Below are 19,275 nucleotides of genomic sequence, written 5' to 3'. Positions count from 1 at the left end.
GGACTTAAATATTGAGCCATTTTTCAAAATCGAAAACTAGTTTTTATCAAAAAAGTCAACCATTTACTTATGAGTATGGAAATGCGCATGAATAAAACTATTTATCTTTTCAGCGCTGAGTTGCCATGTTTTCGTAAATTAGCAAAATTATTTTTCAAATAGTATGGTCAAATTCAATATCGTCGATTTTTTCAAACTTTTCATACAAAAAGCTTAAATTATTCCAAATTTGAAGAGAAAACAGAATTATTTGCATATCTTTAGGCGCTTAAACTTAAACAACTTAAAGAACATTCACTCTATACAATAATACGTAATAAATTCACAGTTAGAATAATCGAAACCGATTCTGAGTAAGCGATAGGCAAGGAATCGAAAAAAACTATTTATTTTATTGTATATAGGGCGAGCCATATCGAGGTTCTCTGCTTTTTTAAAGAAAAAACACAGAAACTGCAAATTTAATGGGGAATGTTTATTATCATTCGAAAGAAAATTCTTTGGTATTTATATTTTGTAGATCTATATATCTTTTTCAAATGTTGACCACGGCGACGTCTCCGATGATCCATCCGTTGTGTCCAATTTTCAATGACTCTTTAAAACATTTGGTCTGGTATCTGGCGAATGACACGCGCGATGTTTTGCTTCAGGGCCTAAATCGATGCGGGATTGTCCGCATAGACCTTAGACTTTACAAATCTCCACAGGAAAAACTCTAACAGCGTGATATCACAGGATCTTGGTGGCCAATCGACCGACCCAAAACGTGAAATTATCTGCTCACCAAAGTGTTCCCTCAAAAATCCATTGACTGATGCAATTTGTGGGAAATGGCGCGTTCCTGTTCAAACCAAAGGTCGCCGAGATCGCGAGCTTCAATTTTAGACATCAAATAGTCGGTTATCATGACGCAATAACGGTCGCCACTGACGCTTACGTTCTCATCGTCATCATTTTTGAAGAAAGATGTTTCCACTGGCCTACAAACCACACCAAAACGTTGTTTTTTTCTGGTTGCTCTACGCCCATTAAGCCAGAAATGGGTCCCATCGCTGATATATCGATCTTCTTTGAACTTTTCAAGAGCCTACAGAGCGAAGCGATGCCGCTTGGGAAGATCGAGCGGCTTCAGTTCTTGCACATGTTGTATTTTTACGCTTTCGATTTAAGATCTTGACGTAAAATGCACCAAGTCGTTCCATACATCAGTCCAAGCCGCTGCAAACGGAGACGAACCGACTCCGCGCGCTTCGTGTACACTCTCAGCTATGGCTGCTATATTTTCTCCACTGTGTGCTGGACGTAGTCTGTTCGCTCGAATATTATCCAATATTGAATGCTGGGTCTCAAGATGGGTGATGCTCTTGCAAATAGTACGCTCAGTAGGCCGCTTATGTTGACCATAAGTTGAGCGAAGCGCGCGAAACACATTCAAATTTTAGTAATAAAGTTGAACAATTTGTAAAAGTTGTTAAGGCGTAAGTATTTCCATGATGAAATGTCAAACAATATTAAACAAAAATAACATGACAGCTTGACACGATTCACCTGTGAGCTGTCGGAAAAAGGCTATTGAAATAAGTACTTCTACTTGAAGCGTCCAGTTATGTTATTAGAGTATAAAAGGAAACCTAAATCATGTTATTTACTAAATAACATGAATAAATACTTCTATATTTCCATTCCTATTCCATGCTATCCTAAAAGAGATATTGATTTACAACTTGGCAACCCTTTAAACGTATGTTGCCTATACCTAATCGTATAAATATACTATACATATTCATATACATTTTGTCTGCTGGTAAGAGCTGCTAACTGGTCTTGTAGCAAGCAATTCAATGTCTCTTCACGAGCACCAACCCATGCATGGCCATACACATTGTCACCGAAGTCGGAGAAATGAAGTTATAACCTGTTGCCACAAAAGCTTCTGAATACCTAGACGCTAAGTTGCTCACATAAAAATAATGAGTTACGAATAAGATGCTCGTGTGCCAACCGACATATAGACATACATGCACATATGTATATATACATATCAGCTTCGAGTGGAACCGAGCAGCACTTTTAAAGCGAGTGCCAGCTGAATTGCACTACTCTTGCCACTTTGAGGCGCTCTTTGGCTTCAAAGCCTTACGCTCATAAACACGTTTAGGCTACGAGCATATAAAGTTAGCCAAAGAAGCATAAATAAATAAGTAAAAGCGACATAAATGCATTCCACGCCTTTGAAAAATGTTCCATGTCTCTAAACGGGAACGTGATGAATTGCAGGAGATGGCAGCCGCAACGCTCGTTCTTCGTGTGTATATTTGTACACAGTTTTTATTTATATATGTGCGTACTATGTACATATGTATGTATGTAATATATACTTGCCACTCCTCATCCTCATGCCATTGCACATTTCTACCTCGTTAGAGCCATCAGCGGCAGTGAGAGCTTCACGCACGCGCAACTCCTCAACAACACTCGTTTCGCTATTGTTATTGTTGTTATACTCATTGTGGTCAACGCCGCCTAAGATCGATCAGCGCTCCAACTTATAAATACGAGTGTATATGTATGTGTAGCTATGTATGTAACGAGATCGTTTAGCGTTCGCTACCCTCATTGCCGTCATCATCATCGTCGTCGTCGTAGTCGTAGTAGTCGTCGCGATCATTAGGCCGCTTGTTGGCCATCTCTTTCTCTGCGTAAGCCAGGTAGACGACGTAAGCGTAGAACGGCAGCCCGCTGTGTAGCACAACAGCGACAGCGAGCCTGCTTCTGCTGCTGCTGTATGTAAGCGTTTAGGCGGCCACTGCCGATCGCGTTTTCGTTCCGCTTAAACATTAACCACTGCGTGGTAGTGGTAGTGATAGTTGGCCAACAACTACACCACACCGACAGCAATCGGCCCATATGATTGTACCAAAAAATTTATCTTCAGCGAATTCTTCTATGCCGTTGCTGTTGCTGTGGAATGTCGTCGTCGTCGCCATCGTGTGGCTGCTTATGGAGCATTGTTGGCTCAGTATTTCAATATTTGATTTGGTAGTTGTGATTTACTTCGAAATAAATGTATGTGACGTAGTATCCACCGAATGTTGGTTATTTTTCGTTGAACTTGAGTCAGCTAAGGCCAGTTTTTGCTTTCAGTACAAGCGTTGGTGATATGTACTACATTTTATGTCTGCCGAAATTTTTGTGAAATTGACAAGACTGTTGAACCTTGTTCTAAAAGCTCGGAATTTGACTTTTTCAATTTTCTTTTATAAGTCATTAAGTATATGCCCATTATTTTTAATAATTTCAGATATATTGATGCAACGATTTAGGCATCTAATTTATGGTGCAGCAAAATAGGGAGGAACAGTAGTTTCAGCAAATGTTTGTGATTTAATATATTTCGGGGTACTTCCACAAAATGTCTTTCAAATCCAAATAATAGCTTATCCTTTTTTCCTTAGTAGTATAAAGTCATAAATATTTTTCGATAAATAAAACTATAAATTATTGGAAAAATTATTCATGAATGCAGAGCGCTCGTTTCAATTTGAGCTCAACCCGATATTGTTTTTAGAAGACTTACAAATTGTATCATACTGGTTCAGATACTTATTAATAGTATCGTAAGGTCGCGGGGTAGGCAGTATGTTTTCTCTTCCTTTCCATTTTCCGAAAACCAATGGTTTCGGTTACAGCTGTTCGTAAGGAGCTTGAAATGCAGTCCCACAGTTCCCTTATACCGAGTTGTAGACGAGTGCTCTCACAAAACAGGAGCACAAGTCGAGTAGAAAATCGTTCGGCTATCTATTGTGATTGCAGCTTCTCGACGTCGAACTTTCCTTGTGTTTGTTGACGTGCGTTTTTTGTTGCACAGAGGTGGGTGCATATCTTGGCTGCAACAAAATAGTAGTCCTAGTCGATGTTAGTGCCTCGGAGAGTACGCATGTCTAAAACACTGGAGACGTGTCTTCCGTCTATCACAACATGATCGATCTGATTGTTGGCTTTTCGATCCGAAGACAGCCAGATAGCTTGGTGAATTTTTCTATGCTGGAATCTAGTACTACCGATAACCATATTTCGGACCCCGGCTTAGTCGATCAGCCTCAACCGATTTGGGGATATTTCCTCGTGGAAGCTGAATTTACCGACTGTTAGCCAAAGATACCTTCCTTGCCCACCCTGGCGTTAAAGTCGCCAAGCACGATTTTGACATCATGGTGGAGGCAGCTCTCATAGGAAAAGAAGGCATCTTTGGTCACATCGTCTTTCTCTTTCGTCGGGGCGTTGCCACAAGTCAGCGATATGTTGAAGAACTTCGCTTTGATGCGGATTGTGGCTAGACATTCATCCAACACGGTGAATCACAGTACTCGGCGACGGAGTCTCTTTGCCACCACAAATCCCACACCGAATTTGTGTTGCTTTATATGGCCACTGTAGTAAATGCCACAAGGACCTACTCGCCTCAGTCCTTGTCCCGTCCATCGCATTTCTTGGACGGCGGTGATGTCAGCCTTCACTCTAACGAGGACATCAACCAGCTGGGCAGCGGCACCTTCCCAATTAAGGGTCCGGACATTCCAGATGCATGCCCTTAAAAATCTCTTTCTCTTCCCAGTCTTTTGTTCGTTTTTCACGTGGCGGTCCCCAAACCTAACGCACAACCCTGTGAAGGGGATATTTCGTCTTGTCACTTTAGGTCGCCTTCAAATGGATGTTCTTTGGCTACCCAGAGGATACTTGCTCTAGTACCGGAAGTCGTGAGCTGCTTGAGTCATATGAAAAAGGATCGTTTCTGGCCACTCCCAAATAAATGGCAATCAGAGAAATTTCCTCACTCGCGTGAACATGTGTAGAAGTCCATCCTCCAGGCAACTCCTTCCCAACAATTTTTCTTGTTAAATACAGATTTTATCTCTCGCTAAAGGGGCTGATTGCGGTTTTTCGAAGATTTTCGTTGAAACCTAACACGGTCACGTCTTCCACAAATTCTTATAGTCGACATAATTTTATTGTTACGAACCTTTTAATTCACTTGTTGCTAAAAAATGTTGCAGTGAAATAACTACAAAAAACTTTTTCTCTTGCAGAAAGCTCGGCTTGGATCAAGTGCCACGTATCGGTCCACTAGCTGTAGATCCGCACAACATCGGCATTGTAGGTCTGTACAATGTGCATGTGTCTAGCGCAGACAATGCCAAGGCATCTTCGGTAAGACGGATATAATGGAAACAACTTAACAACAACGTAATAAATATATATTTCCTTTCCCCCAACTTCACCTACAGAGCCGCGGCACTTTGCGTCGCAAAGTTCAACGGAAAATCCTCACACACCATTTATACTTTTGTATGCGCGATTTTGGTCACCGTATCGGCGGCGATGATGCTGAGGTATATTTCTATCTATACGATGCCAATCCGATGCGCATGCGTGCGTTGTCCGAGCGATTTATGGTTAAGATCTCCAAAGACGGTTTCTCAAATTACATAGAAAAATTGCATAGCAATTGTACGGTGTTCACGGATTTGGGTAGGTCTTCAAAAAATTAATGTTATGCAAATGGGAAAACTGCTAGAATTACTTCAAGATAAAAATGCTTAACCATTTTGCATGTATTTTCTTCCAGGCGCTGTCGATTTAAATGAAGACCTACATTTAGTGGCTGTGGTAATGCGCGTGGGCAAAATTAACCCTTCGGAAACGGGCAAAAAGGTGGAAAAGAATAACAGTCTCTGTTGCACGGGTCCAACCTATCGTCGGCCATTTGGTGTGGGTGTATTGCCGCTAAACGATATTACACAATATGATAGCTCAATTGAGTCGGAGGAGAAAGAGTATAACTTTAAGGTGGGTCAATAAAAAATATAAATTGCAACATATTAAGTATATGATAATTATAGTAATATAAAAGGCTTTTGTACTAGCATAGTGTTAGAGATATTCATAGAATCTTGCAATTTTTAGCAAAAAGTAGAAAATTGTTATAAATTATCTCTTTACTCAAAATCATCAGCTATTTCTGCCTATTAAGTCTGGGAAATTCATGTTTTTGATCCAAAAATAAAAATAAAAAATAACGGGTCTATGGTATATTCAAGCTCAAAGATTTGTTAAAGTGCCGAGTTCCCCATATGACATCGATCTCTTAGAAAGCTTAGAATATTTCATTAATAATAAACAGGCAATCTCAGAGTCTAGGTGATTATCGGACTGCACTCGTATTATCTAAAAATTGTTTCTTCGTTTTCTTTTTGTTTCGTGAATACTTTAATATATGTATTTGGGTTGATATATGGTACAGGATAGAGTACTGAACTTATTTTTTCGGCATTTATTATTTAAATGTGTTTTTCTGATAACAATTTTTTTACTACTCTTACCACCAAACCAATTTAGATTTACCAATGCGAAGAAAAAGACTTCCATCAACTACACGAATTAATTATTAAGAAATCCACTGGCAAATACTCGCCAATAACCTCAGGCAATCAAAATACACAGGGTATCGTAGTTTCGTTGAAGCTCTTGCACGGCGGACTCGGACAGGCGCGCCAAGAGCAACCGTTACTCTTTCAAGGCACGACAATCACACGAAAAATGGGCTTTCCCGATGTCATCATGCCCGGCGACGTGCGCAACGATCTCTTTATTACGCTGGAACGCGCCGAGTTCGAGCGTGGCGGCAAGAATACCGCAAAAAATATACTAACTACCGTGGTTGTGCTCGATACGGCTGGTAATATTTTAACAGAATGTTTGTGGGGCGCTTCAGGCATGGATTCGCAGAGCTACTACAAATCCATGATATTGTATCATCAGAACTCTCCCTGTTGGAATGAAATGTTGCGCCTGAGTGTGCCCATAGATAAGTTCTCCGCTGCGCATGTGCGTTTCGAGTTTCGTCATTGTTCCACACGCGATAAATCGGATCCGAAACTCTTCGGTTTCAGCTTTGCGCGTCTTATGGATCCCAGTGGTGCGACACTCACCGATGGTCAACACGAGTTGTACGTCTACAAGTGTGAAGATTTGGCCAAACTGCATGCTGGTAATTATCTAAAATTGCCAAGCAAACCGAAGGATCCACACGCCAAAGTGGATTGCAGTTCCATATTCCATCGTAGTTCAAAAGAAGTTTTTGTTATTAAATCACTTTTATGTTCGACGAAACTCACGCAGAATGCCGATCTGCTGTCGCTACTGCAATGGCGTACAAATCCCGAGACGATACAAGACTCACTTACGGGTGTGTTGCGTTTGAACGACGAGGAGCTGGTTAAATTCCTGCAAGATGTGCTCGATGCATTATTCGCCATGTTTTCCAATGAGGAAGGTAACAGCACTGAGCATTCGGGTTTGGTCTTTCATGTGCTCGTCAGCATTTTCAGCGTCTTGCAAAGCAATAAATTCCAACATTTTCGTCCCGTTATGAATGCTTACATTGAGAATCACTTCGCAGCCGCGCTGGTCTACAAGGGTTTGATTACGTCGGTTGAGCATATGGCTGTGTTTATGACCAAGGCCGAGCATCCAGATCCCTTCCAGAAATGCTTTAGTTCGCTAGAGTACATCTTCAAATTGCTTATACAATCGCGCAAGCTGTTTGCTCGCGCTACCGGCGGCCAGTATGAAGACTCGTTTCGCAGAGATTTGCACTCGCTTTTTACGGCGCTCAACGGTATGTTGGCGGTGCCATCCTACGATGTAATCATACCCACACAAGAGGCGTTGCTGAACTCCACCGGTGTGGTGTTGGAGCAGTTGAAGGACACATTGCCGGCGCCGGAGTTGGGTATGTTGGCGCGCAATATGCTAGATGCCATACCCAGAGATGCGCCGGTACGTCTGGTGCAGGCCAAACTGAATGCGGTTAAGGATCTGGTGTCTGGCGAGCTGTTTCACGAAGATGGTGAGTTGTGGAGCTCTGTATATAGATTTCTTTGTTTCAAATAATTTTAGCTATACTTTGTTCCAAACTCTTTAACTACTTTTCCACTGTCTTCCACTTCTTCTAGACTCACGCACTGTGGTGCTCTCTGTTGCCTGCAAACACCTGCGCATGCATCTTGGTCGCCGCGATGAGCTACGCCTTTGCGCCGAAATAATATCTGAAATTCTCAATCACCTCTACGACTTGCAGCGCCAGCAGCGCGAAAAAGTCACAAATACTTTGCAACATGATCTGGATTCGCTGTGTAAAAACATCCTTGGCATACTCATTAAAACCATAAGCATTATGATGGAAGGTGCCAACACTGTGCTGCCACAATTGGTCGCTTGTCTACTGGGTCTGTTGCAGCTTCTCGATGAGACACATTACAAACACTACTGGGACGAGTTGAGCCCCAATAAGGATCCACGTGATTTGAAAGATTTCCTCAGCAAGTCTTTATTGGTGTTTGAGGAACTGCTCTCGCAGGATTGGCAAGTGTTCCCAACCGATTGGCTAATCATGAAATTGGCTTGCAACGATGTGCTGCGTAAGGCTTTGGAGGAGTTTGCTAAACCATTGGTTTATCGTTTTCTCGGTCCACAATCCTTTGACTCACCACTTTGGTGGTCTTACTTTAGCTTGGCGGTAACATTTCTAACACAGCCCTCACTGCAATTGGAAAAATATCGCGAACCAAAACGTCGAAAGATTTTGAATACTCATGGTGACATGCGCGTGCTAATGGGCTTCCAGATACTAAGCATGTGGTCACAGTTGGGCGAGCAGAAATTACACTTTATACCCTCAATGGTTGGGCCGTTCTTGGAGGTCACGCTCGTGCCAGAGCAGGCACTGAGAAAAGCGACACTCACGGTCTTCTACGATATGATGCAGTGCGAACAAGTAAGCATTTGTTGGTTCGTAGCGGAACAAAGCGTAAAGAGTACATTTGTATTTGATTTTTTCAGAGCGCACGTGGTTCATTCCGCTTAGTGGAGAGTGAACTTATCGATAAGTTGGATCTGCTCATCAGCGAAAATAAAGGCGATGATGAGTATCGCGAACTTTTCAGCACAATGTAAGCTTCCTGTTAAAAGTTGGCTTAAACTAGCATGCGTTGTAGGCTGGAGTAAAAACGTAAAAGTTTTATACCCCACAATATGATAGAGACAGGGATGATAGTCTTGTATGTGTAACAGAAGAAGATTTTAATATGTTTGTTTGTTATATGTTGTACTAGTCCGATTTGAACAATTTCTTCGTGTATTTTACCGTTGTTTTGGACGATAATCATTTTCGATCCAAACGAGGTTAGACTTGATCTTAATATTGCAGTAGATCTCAATAAAATTCCGACTGTCAATAACTCTAAAATTTTGGGCGTGACACTCGACAGCCTATGCTTCTCCACTCCTCACAGGTCCGCGATTATTGTCAAAGTACAGAGCCGCAACAAAATCTTCAATTTGCTAGCCGATAGTACATGGGGAAAAGAAAAATAAACGTTTTTGGCAAAATACAAGTCAATCGGCCGGGTGGTCCTTAAGTACGCCACACCAATAAGGGCGCCTGGATGCAGTGAAACGCAGGCGGAAAAGCTTCAGACATGTCATAACACTCCAGACTATATCAGAATACCTCTTGACGTCTCCTACTCAAGCATCAAGATTTGCTTCCTCAACTACGTTGACGACATAAGACAATAGGCCGACCAGACTACGAACGCAACTAACTTCAGACATGCACTGACCGTCATGCACCTTCAGCCATTGCAAACGACGAGTTCGAGTGGCCGCGAGAATCAAGAGTGACCCTTGCGCAGCTTCGTTCTGGATACTGTAGCAAGTTAAAATCATACATATTCAGAATAGTCGGCGACAAATCAACTATTCGCCCAGCACGCAACAAGTCTCCGCATGACTCTAATCACTTATTCGCAAGCTCTAACATCTGACACCCCTTTCCCTATGGTCCGATCCCGTCGAAACAGCACGTATCCTGGACCTACCATAGGATGACCTCGATGACACCTTAACTGAACCTTACCACTCGAACGGGGACTAAATAACCCTTATAACAACAACTACAACAATAATAATTCTTTCCAAGTTTCGTGAAGATATCTCGTCAATTGAAAAAAAATCTGAACGATATTGGACAAATAGCCTTTAAGGTGCAAAAACTTTCATCTTAAAGTAGTCGACATCGGAGCTTAATTTTTTAAACCATGTCACCGATATTAAGACTTGAGTGTCTAAGGCTAAATTTTTTTTCGGCGTTTTTTTCTTATAATCGTCTTCGTCTTCTTCTAATATAATGATTTTAGAACTTTTGAACTTTTCGTTATACCCGCCAGTGTGAGTGAAAGCTTAATGAACCACAATATGTTTTCGAGATTTATTTCTCTCTCAGTTTTTAACATTATAAAGTGTCAATAACTTAATAATCTTAACTACTTAATCTTAAAATCTAAGATTTGAACTTTTTACGAGGTTTCTGTGTATGACAAATCGCGTACAGGATGCTTTTTGTGTTTTACTCCAGCCTATAATGCGGTGTTGAACTTTTTATATCGATGTTTGTATGTGTATGTGTTTGTGTTTGTTTTTCAATTCTTCATTTGTCTCTTTAAACCAAATTGTATATACGTATATATACATATTTTATACTAATCATTATCATGTTAAATGTCTGTCCATCGCCTACAAATCGCCTATTAAAAAACAAAAACATGTTAACTATGCATACAATTAACTAACTCAAAATGCAACCAACCAAACGAAGGGAACATCTAAGCTTGGTGTAAGTGAAAATTATCAACTCATATGCTGTCATCATTCTCTTTTGTTGTTGTAGTATATCTATTCTTTATGATTTGCTAACATTTCATTGTAAAATTCTATCATAAAATTATTTGAATTATTTTTAGAATTTATTATTTTTTTCAACACAACTAAACGGGTGTTAGATAGTAAAAATTAAATTATTTATTCAAATTTAAACTCAAAATTATATTGCTAACGGCCAAATATAGCTGTATGTATGTATATGGCTTGCTGCTGCATTTGTAAGACACTAATTATATAATATTTTTATATATTTTAATATAAATTAATATGCTAACACTAACTTTTATTTTGTCGACTAACATTTTCGAATTTCACAAATATAATATTTCCGATTATTATCTAAATTAACTTAACCTCTATTTAACTCTAAAAAAAAATAATGGTTTCCAAAATCACTCTGTTTAGTTTGCTTGAGAAAGTGCAATCGGAGAATCCCAATTGGAAAGACTCGGGCATTGCTTTCATAGCATCTGTGACGCGTTTATTGGAGCGGCTGTTGGATTATCGCAGCGTTATGCAGGGCGAGGAGAATCGTGACAAGCGCATGTCCTGCACAGTCAACTTATTGAATTTCTATAAAAATGAAATCAATCGCAAGGAAATGTATTTAAGGTGAGTAAAGGAGCGATTTAATTATTCCACCACTAATCCCGGCTGCAGGGTGGCTATGTGATGGCACGGCATTCATCATTATACCAATATTTCTGCAACGATTACATGTACAATAATGTAAAATTTCGAAAAATAATGAAATGCAAATTCAAAGTCATTAAGTCTGTGAAAATTCGTTTTATAAAATCTTATTTGATTCTTTTTTTTCAGATATATCTACAAACTGCACGACTTGCATTTGCAAGCCGAAAACTACACAGAGGCCGGCTACACGCTCAAACTCTATGCTAATATGCTCAGTTGGGATCGAGAATCACTCTGCTTTGCGCCTTGCGACAATACTGGCCAGCCGGAGTGGCAGCGCAAGGAGCGGCTTTATCACGAGGTAGAATAGCCACTATAACCCTTTAATTTTTTACGTAAGTATAGTAAACGCTTTTCTGTTACAGATTCTGAAATATTTCGACAAAGGCAAATGTTGGGAGAAGGGTATACCGTTATGCAAAGAATTGGCTGTGCTGTATGAGACACGCCGCTTCGACTACAATAAGCTCAGTGAAATACTTATCTTGGAGGCGAAATTCTTTCAAAATATCTTAACACAGTTGCGGCCGGAGCCGGAGTATTTCCGCGTTGGTTTCTATGGTTTGGGTTTTCCGCTATTCGTGCGTGTACGTACCCTTCTTTTTTGCTTTATTAATTATACACAAAAACTAATAATTTATATTAAAATTACAGAATAAACAGTTTGTCTATCGCGGCTTGGAGTACGAACGCATTGGTGCTTTCACACAACGCTTGCAAACCGAATTTCCCACAGCACAAATTTTAACCAACAACAGTCCACCGGACAACTCGATACTCACTGCACCCGAACAATATATACAGATTAGTAATGTGCGGCCGGTTGGCGATGCGCAAGCGTTGAAGACGGCAATGGTGCCGGTACCGGAGAAAATTGCTAGATTCTATGAAGTGAGTATATTTAACTTTTCTACAAACTGAGCATTAACTTTTGCATATAAAACCGTTATTGCACATTATCCTTTCAAGGTCAACGACGTCACACGCTTCATCTACGATCGCCCCATCTACAAAGGTCCGATTGATAAGGATAACGAATTCAAATCACTTTGGATCGAACGCACCAAACTCGAAATATCCAATCCACTGCCGGGCATACTACGTTGGTTCGAAGTGAAGCACAAGTCAGTGCATGAGATCACACCCGTCGAATTCGCCTGCGAGACAATGAACAATGTGGGCAAAGAATTATGGGATCTGATAGTACAGTACCGCAGCGAACCAAAACGCAATATAAATCCGTTCTCAATGCGTTTGCAGGGCATTATCGATGCCAATGTAATGGGTGGCATAAGCAAATATCAAGAGGCATTCTTCTCCGAACAGTTCCTCAAATCGCCGCAAGGTCACGGCCAACAAGCGAATGTGCAAAAATTGAAAGCGCTTATATTGGAGCAAATACAAGTGCTGGAGCAAGCCTTAGAGCTGCACGGCACACTGGCGCCATCGGGCGTACAACCGCTACACAATCGTTTGCTCGAACGCTTCTCACAGCTAAAGCAAAGCTTATCGGGACTGGGTCGTTTGAAGCGACAGCATTCGGAGAGTATAGTTAATACACCACTGCCACCACTACCAACGGAAAATCGCACTATGAGCCTGGGTAATCCCAATACAAATGCTGGATCCTCAAATTACTATGGTGTGTACGAGCATGATGATATATATACGCGACCGGGTGACACGCTGCGCCCAGTTGAAACTGCAAACACATTGCTTATAAATAATTCATACCAAATGCTGAGCAATGAGTGTATGAGCACAGTAGAGATTACGCGTGACAAAGTGCCACCGGTGCCGAATCGACCGCGTTCGCAGAATTTCATGGGCAGCATGGATGGGCCGGAGGTGCCGCCCAAACGTAATACGAATCAGCCGGGTTCACCAAGCGCGCCTCCGCTACCGCCGCGTGGCATAACACCCGACAAGCGCGCCTCAAATCCGATTGCAATAAATGATTTCACGAGTAGCCAATACCCGTCGGCTGGCTCCATGCCACGTCGCCCACTATCGGCACACCATCAACAACAACAGCAGCAGCAGCAGCAACAGCAACAACATGAGCACGGTCAAAAGTATGCTGTGGTGGATATTAGTTTTGACGATCCCGAAGCCGATCAACCACCACACTCGCTAACGAGCGTGGGCGAGACACAACAACTGAATGTGGTCGGTTATGGGCCAAATGACTTTCGTGATTCCGGCATCTCAACGACAAGTTCACACGAGCTGAACAACTTGAATAATTTAAGCGAAGAGTCATCGAGCAATTCCCAGAGCACCGTACATCACCGCGATCACTGTCGCATGGCATCGAATGGCAGTCTCGACAGCGCCTACACGATCAACGCAACACTCAATATAAATCAACGTGAAAACTCCGCGAATTCCTTTGATATCGAAGATCTACCAATGCCGCCGCCACCACCCATACCACCCAAGTCTTTGAATATTATGCAGAATACGACGGATTCATCTTCGCTCGACGAGCAGCATTCGCCATTGCCCAAAGCAAGTCAAAATCAAAATCATACCACAAGTAACAATCATGCACACGCACATCTACCATCACATCCACATCATTTGCAGCAGAATTGCAGTCATACTCATAGCAATACGAATCGCCAGACGAACGGCATCAACAACACGCACAACGACGGTTATACAACACCAAAAACGCATGACGGTGGCGGCGTTGATAGTGCCACCGCTAAGGAAACGCACAATGATGGCGGCACTTTTTGAGTTGCAATATGTCGCTGCCATCAGCCGGTACTGAGACCCATTGCGCCACTACCGCCGCCTTCTGGCACAACGACTGAGACCGAAACTGAGACTTCATCGACAACAACAACAACACAAACGCCTTCACCAACACCACCACCGCCGCCACCGCTGCCCTTACTCCGCACACATAACACACACCACACCGCTGCGAACGCCGGCCAAACCTTGCGCCGGCGCCCATTCAAAATCACAATACCAAGTGCCAGCACAAGCGCTGCTGCCAACACGACCGCCACCTCATTAGCGCTGCCCACAAGCACAAATCCATTGCATACATCATCATCATCATACATACATCAGCATTACCATCATTATAATAGCGTTCATTATTGTCATGACTGTCTCTCCTCACCCTCACCCTCACCACCACCACCACCACCACCACCTCTACCAGCGACATCAGCATCAGTAGTTGCGGCTACCATAACCGAGCAGGCAGTGGTGCATGCTTCCTCGTCTATGTCCTCACTGGTGACACCGCCACCGTTGCCGCCATTATTACCGCTGCCAAAGCCATTGATCCAAACTCAGGACACGTCGTCTGCGCCTTTACTGGAGCATTGTTCCTGTGGCTTGACGTTCACCGTGGAACCGGAGCCTGTCTATGAGTTGTCGCCGCGTGCGGTACACTTTGAATCCCCCATACAGTCCACGATATACGGCAGCCAAAGTGTATATAGTAGTAGCAGTAATGTCTACGAGTACGAACAGTCGACAACGAACGATTCGAGCGAAGATTACGTGAGCAAAGTGCAAACTCAAACCACACACATTCATGCGCACTGCTGTCAGCATGCGCGCAGCAATGCGCATGCGCAAACTGAATTCGCCTATGAACCGCGATGATGTTGTTGATGTTCTTGGCGCGAAACGCATGAAATGTTCATAATTTTATTGCAAATAGTATTGTAACTCAAATATTCTAACACTATATCGATAGCCAAACAAAATTACGCCAAATGGCATTTAGATATAGACATACATACATACCAACAAACATATATGCAAATGAATTGGAATATACTAATCATGTGTTGTATGACACTAAAGTGAATCGCGAAACGTTTGCAGTTACTAGTTGCGAACGCACTGGCAACTTTTACTAATGTTGTATTTGTATTTTAGCAGTAACGTATGAATAACTTTAATTATAAATGCATTCGAATGTCGAAAATTTGTAAAATATATACATGTACGTATCCTAAAGTCTTCTAAGTAAATACACACATACATACATACATAAGCATTGGAATTTTGAAACAATTAAAGTAGTTATTATGGAAAAATTAACCGATATTATTTTTTTCATCGTCTTTAACCTCAAATAATAACTCATAGTTAGCTTAGTTAGGTACACTTATACACATATACACATAATATAGCAACAACATTTAATAAAATAGCTTTTGTGGCGGCAGAAAACATTCCCACGATAGTTTTGAGAAATGCTTTCGACAGTCTGATCCACGTGACCGGCAGCGACCCTGGCTTTTTCTAACCAAGTGCTTTCAGGAAGACCGGGAGCAAAATTAGAAACTCAACGCACAAGAACGCACGCACGAGGTAGCCCTTGCAATCCGAGAGCTATCAGCACTGTATGTATGTGTACTCATTAGTTTTGAGAACCTTGTGCTTTGTCCGACGTTAGGCCGGGTCTATGCTGTTACGCAAATGTTATCTCTTATGGAAACGCTGAACTCATTAGCAGTTTACTTGTGTCAAGTGCAATAAAAAGTTTAAAAACAACATCGAACAAAACTATTATACTCTGTAGCAACATGTTGCAAGAGTATAAAAACTACTCAATTAGTAGTAATAAATTCTGGCATACTAAGTACTAAATAATGCTGGGGATTTCTTTTAAATTATTTTTACATTCATTTTGTAATATTATTTAATGTTTTAATATTTTTTCATTCATTTTAAATTAGTAAATACGAAGATTTTACAAATTATGTGCATAAATTATGTAAGGTTAGGTTTATCTAGTACGCAATAACAATTGCATTTAACCAAATTCAATAGTTAAACGAAGCAATAAGGCAAGTGTCCGCCAGACTTTAAAAAATAGCAGATTCAGATTCATTCAAATTCAGATTTTAAGAAAAGCAGATATTAGTGAATGATTTTTTTCTAAAAAGAATAGTTAATATTTTTACGGCCTGCATCCGATTATAAGTTTTTGGTATTATTTAGGTTATTTGATTTTGTTGTTCCGCTTTTATTCCATATTCTTTATTATAAAATAAATGTCAAAAAATTAAATATTCTAGAAAATTTTTAACAGACAAACTGACCGAACTTTGAAATTTTTAATTAACAATTGCAGCAGTACTGTTACAATCAGGGTTGTAAATATTTTATATAAAAATATTTTGATTAAAAGTTAGTTTTTCAATCTTTGCTTCTGATTTTGGGAATTAATGTTAAATATTCAACTTTTAATGCTGTTTTTTCCTGGATGTTTAAGTTTTGAAAATTTATTGCTCTCAATTAAAAATAAGTTTCGATTTTTAATTCAATGATAAAAAATGATAATTGTAGCCAGAATGTTTTGAAAAAAAATTGAGATTTTTTTTTAATTAAAAAAAAAATTAATAGCTAATAAATTAATAAAATTAATAGAAATTGATTTTTCAAATTAAAAGTTGGCGTGAAAAGCGATAAAAAGGCATTATTTCTAACTGAAGTACTATAATTAAAAGCAATTAAATCAAAAATGATTTTTGTTTTTTTTTTTATTCAGATTTGAGACTGAAAATTAAAAACCTAAATTAGAGATTTTTTTTTATTTTTAATTCTAGTATTTGAAATTGATTTTTTTTTTCAATCCGGTATTTGGGATTAAAAATTAAAAATTTCATAATTCTAAGGGCAAAGTGCAAAGTGGACGAAAATGTCACAGTCTACAAAAATACCCTGAAAATTTCAAAACCAACGTTATAGTAATTTTTTTAATTTCCAAAAATCGGCGTGTGTCTACGCTGTCACTCAAACTCAAAACTTTTACTAAAATTTGACACATTTTGACAAAAGTCGTTCCCATACTCGCAATGGTTGTAAAAAAAGAGAATATAACAACTGTCAGAAGTTATCAGTTTTAGTGTGAGGGTTTATATTTTATGTGCTATTTTCGTATTAAATATTTTTAACAAGTAACCCACGGAATTGTTTATAGAAAATAATTGTATTTATTTTGTCAACAAATTATTGGAAAACTAATTTTTGAAAAACGGTTAGGTTTGTCTTGTCCATATTGAGTCTGCTGGAAATATACTCATTGAGACACATAGCGGTTGTTGTTGTAGCGTCATAAAGTTTTCTAAGTAAATGGTGTAAGGAGACCTTAGACGGGCGAAATGAGAAATTAATGCATATTATTAACATATTTATTTTAAATTATGAAAAAATATACTCAGCTTCAATGTTAATCTAAAACGATAAGTTACTAACTGCACTAACGGTAAATGATAATATTTTAAATGTACAAAGAAAACACGCAAACACAAGGCAGCGCTTAGCAAGAAATTAGAAACTTATTTTGAAAAACAAAATAATATTAAAATACTGAAATCCCCAGCAAACGAAAATCCCTCAACGAATATTTAAATGAATAAACGAAATATTTTACTTATGATATTGCATTTTATAAAAACAAAAAACACAAAATTACATAAATACACACAAACACGCAAAGAGTAACTAATCGAAGCGAAATAAATACTAACTGCCATAGAATTGCGAAAAGCGAATTGAATTCAATACTAAATACATACATATATACATACATGAGTACATATGTACATACTTCCAATTGTTCTACATGGTTACATGCAATTATAAAACTAGCCTGATGATATCAATGTGAATTGTGACAACAAACGAAAAAATAAACAGAAAAATTACATACAGACATGCATACAAACACTTGTGCATAAATGTTGAAAATCAAAGTTGTGAGTAAAGCAAATTATTGCGGTAACGAAATCAAAGTTCTTCTAACAATTAAGCAAAAACAACAAATCAAAAGAGAAACAAAACCAAAAGAAAATCAAAAAATTAAAAATAAAAAGTAAAAACACAAAAACAAAAACAAAAGAAAATCAAAAAATAAAAATAAAAAGTAAACCAAAAAACTTGCTAAAAAAACAAATTGAAACGTAATCAAAACACCAATCAACACATTTTATATAATCAATAATAAAGTCAATACATATACATACATGTATATTATACTATAATTATTACATATAATTACAAACTTTTGAAAAACGGCGATGGAATATTGCTAAATGGCGATGTGAGTGTCTCACTAAACTATTGTGAGCGCATAATATAAATGACATGCGCATACATACAGACATACATGCAAGTATATTTCGTCACCTGAAATGCATTAGAACAAATCATCAAAAAATTCGATTTTTTTTTTATTGCTCACGATTCACTACATCATATTATACATATATGTAACATTGTAAAACTTCAAGCTTCCGCTCATAGATAGTATAACCAATATATGTATAACCATTTTATAACCAAAACCCAAATTTTATTTCAATATGAGTGGATTCTACTAAATCGTTTTTCTTCGCCTATAAACTCATTAAAAGTGATGTTTGCATTTTCAGTGACGATTTGTATTTACATATTGTATTTCTGTATATATGTACTCTTATGCTCATGTGCAAGTTATGCTCCGAAACTATTGTAAATGCAACAACTTTCAATTTTCCATAAATAAAATTGTTTGCGCACTTGGCAATTTGTAATTTAAAAGGATTTACCAAAAATGTCTTAAGCAAAATTTATATATTTTTTATGCAAATAAGTTTACAATAGCCTTTAGCGTTTACATTACTTGTTGTAATTTGTATATTATTTACTGTTATAATTTTTTTATTGATATTTCTATATACGCCGACCGACTAGTCATGAGTCTTCGCTGGAAAAAATAACTGCAAAAAGTTATTTGTATGAGATCGTGTGTAATGATTTCTATTAATT

General features: G+C 39.1%; 1 protein-coding gene across 2 annotated transcripts in view; it reads left to right on the top strand.

Annotated features, from left to right (window-relative positions):
* The window catches only part of LOC105230992 (dedicator of cytokinesis protein 3), a 78,464-nt gene extending 62,906 nt beyond the window's left edge, over positions 1 to 15,558 (top strand). The window contains exons 4-15 of one of the 2 annotated variants that reach the window (XM_011212054.4): positions 5,091 to 5,211; positions 5,289 to 5,532; positions 5,630 to 5,850; positions 6,400 to 7,912; positions 8,019 to 8,839; positions 8,905 to 9,014; positions 10,721 to 10,738; positions 11,191 to 11,397; positions 11,608 to 11,782; positions 11,847 to 12,068; positions 12,136 to 12,372; positions 12,451 to 15,558. In XM_011212054.4, the coding sequence (XP_011210356.2) occupies positions 5,091 to 5,211; positions 5,289 to 5,532; positions 5,630 to 5,850; positions 6,400 to 7,912; positions 8,019 to 8,839; positions 8,905 to 9,014; positions 10,721 to 10,738; positions 11,191 to 11,397; positions 11,608 to 11,782; positions 11,847 to 12,068; positions 12,136 to 12,372; positions 12,451 to 14,226 (5,665 nt within the window). In that variant the 3' untranslated portion in view covers positions 14,227 to 15,558. The remainder of the gene's footprint in view (positions 1 to 5,090; positions 5,212 to 5,288; positions 5,533 to 5,629; positions 5,851 to 6,399; positions 7,913 to 8,018; positions 8,840 to 8,904; positions 9,015 to 10,720; positions 10,739 to 11,190; positions 11,398 to 11,607; positions 11,783 to 11,846; positions 12,069 to 12,135; positions 12,373 to 12,450) is intronic. The other variant, XM_011212055.4, reaches the window with a different exon arrangement.
* Positions 15,559 to 19,275: the final 3,717 nt, after the last annotated feature.

The sequence above is a fragment of the Bactrocera dorsalis genome, chromosome 2, assembly GCF_023373825.1.
Source record: "Bactrocera dorsalis isolate Fly_Bdor chromosome 2, ASM2337382v1, whole genome shotgun sequence".
NCBI classification, from domain to species: Eukaryota; Metazoa; Arthropoda; class Insecta; order Diptera; family Tephritidae; genus Bactrocera; species Bactrocera dorsalis.
Note: the sequence above shows the minus strand (reverse complement) of the source record. Positions and strands in the feature narration are given on the sequence as shown.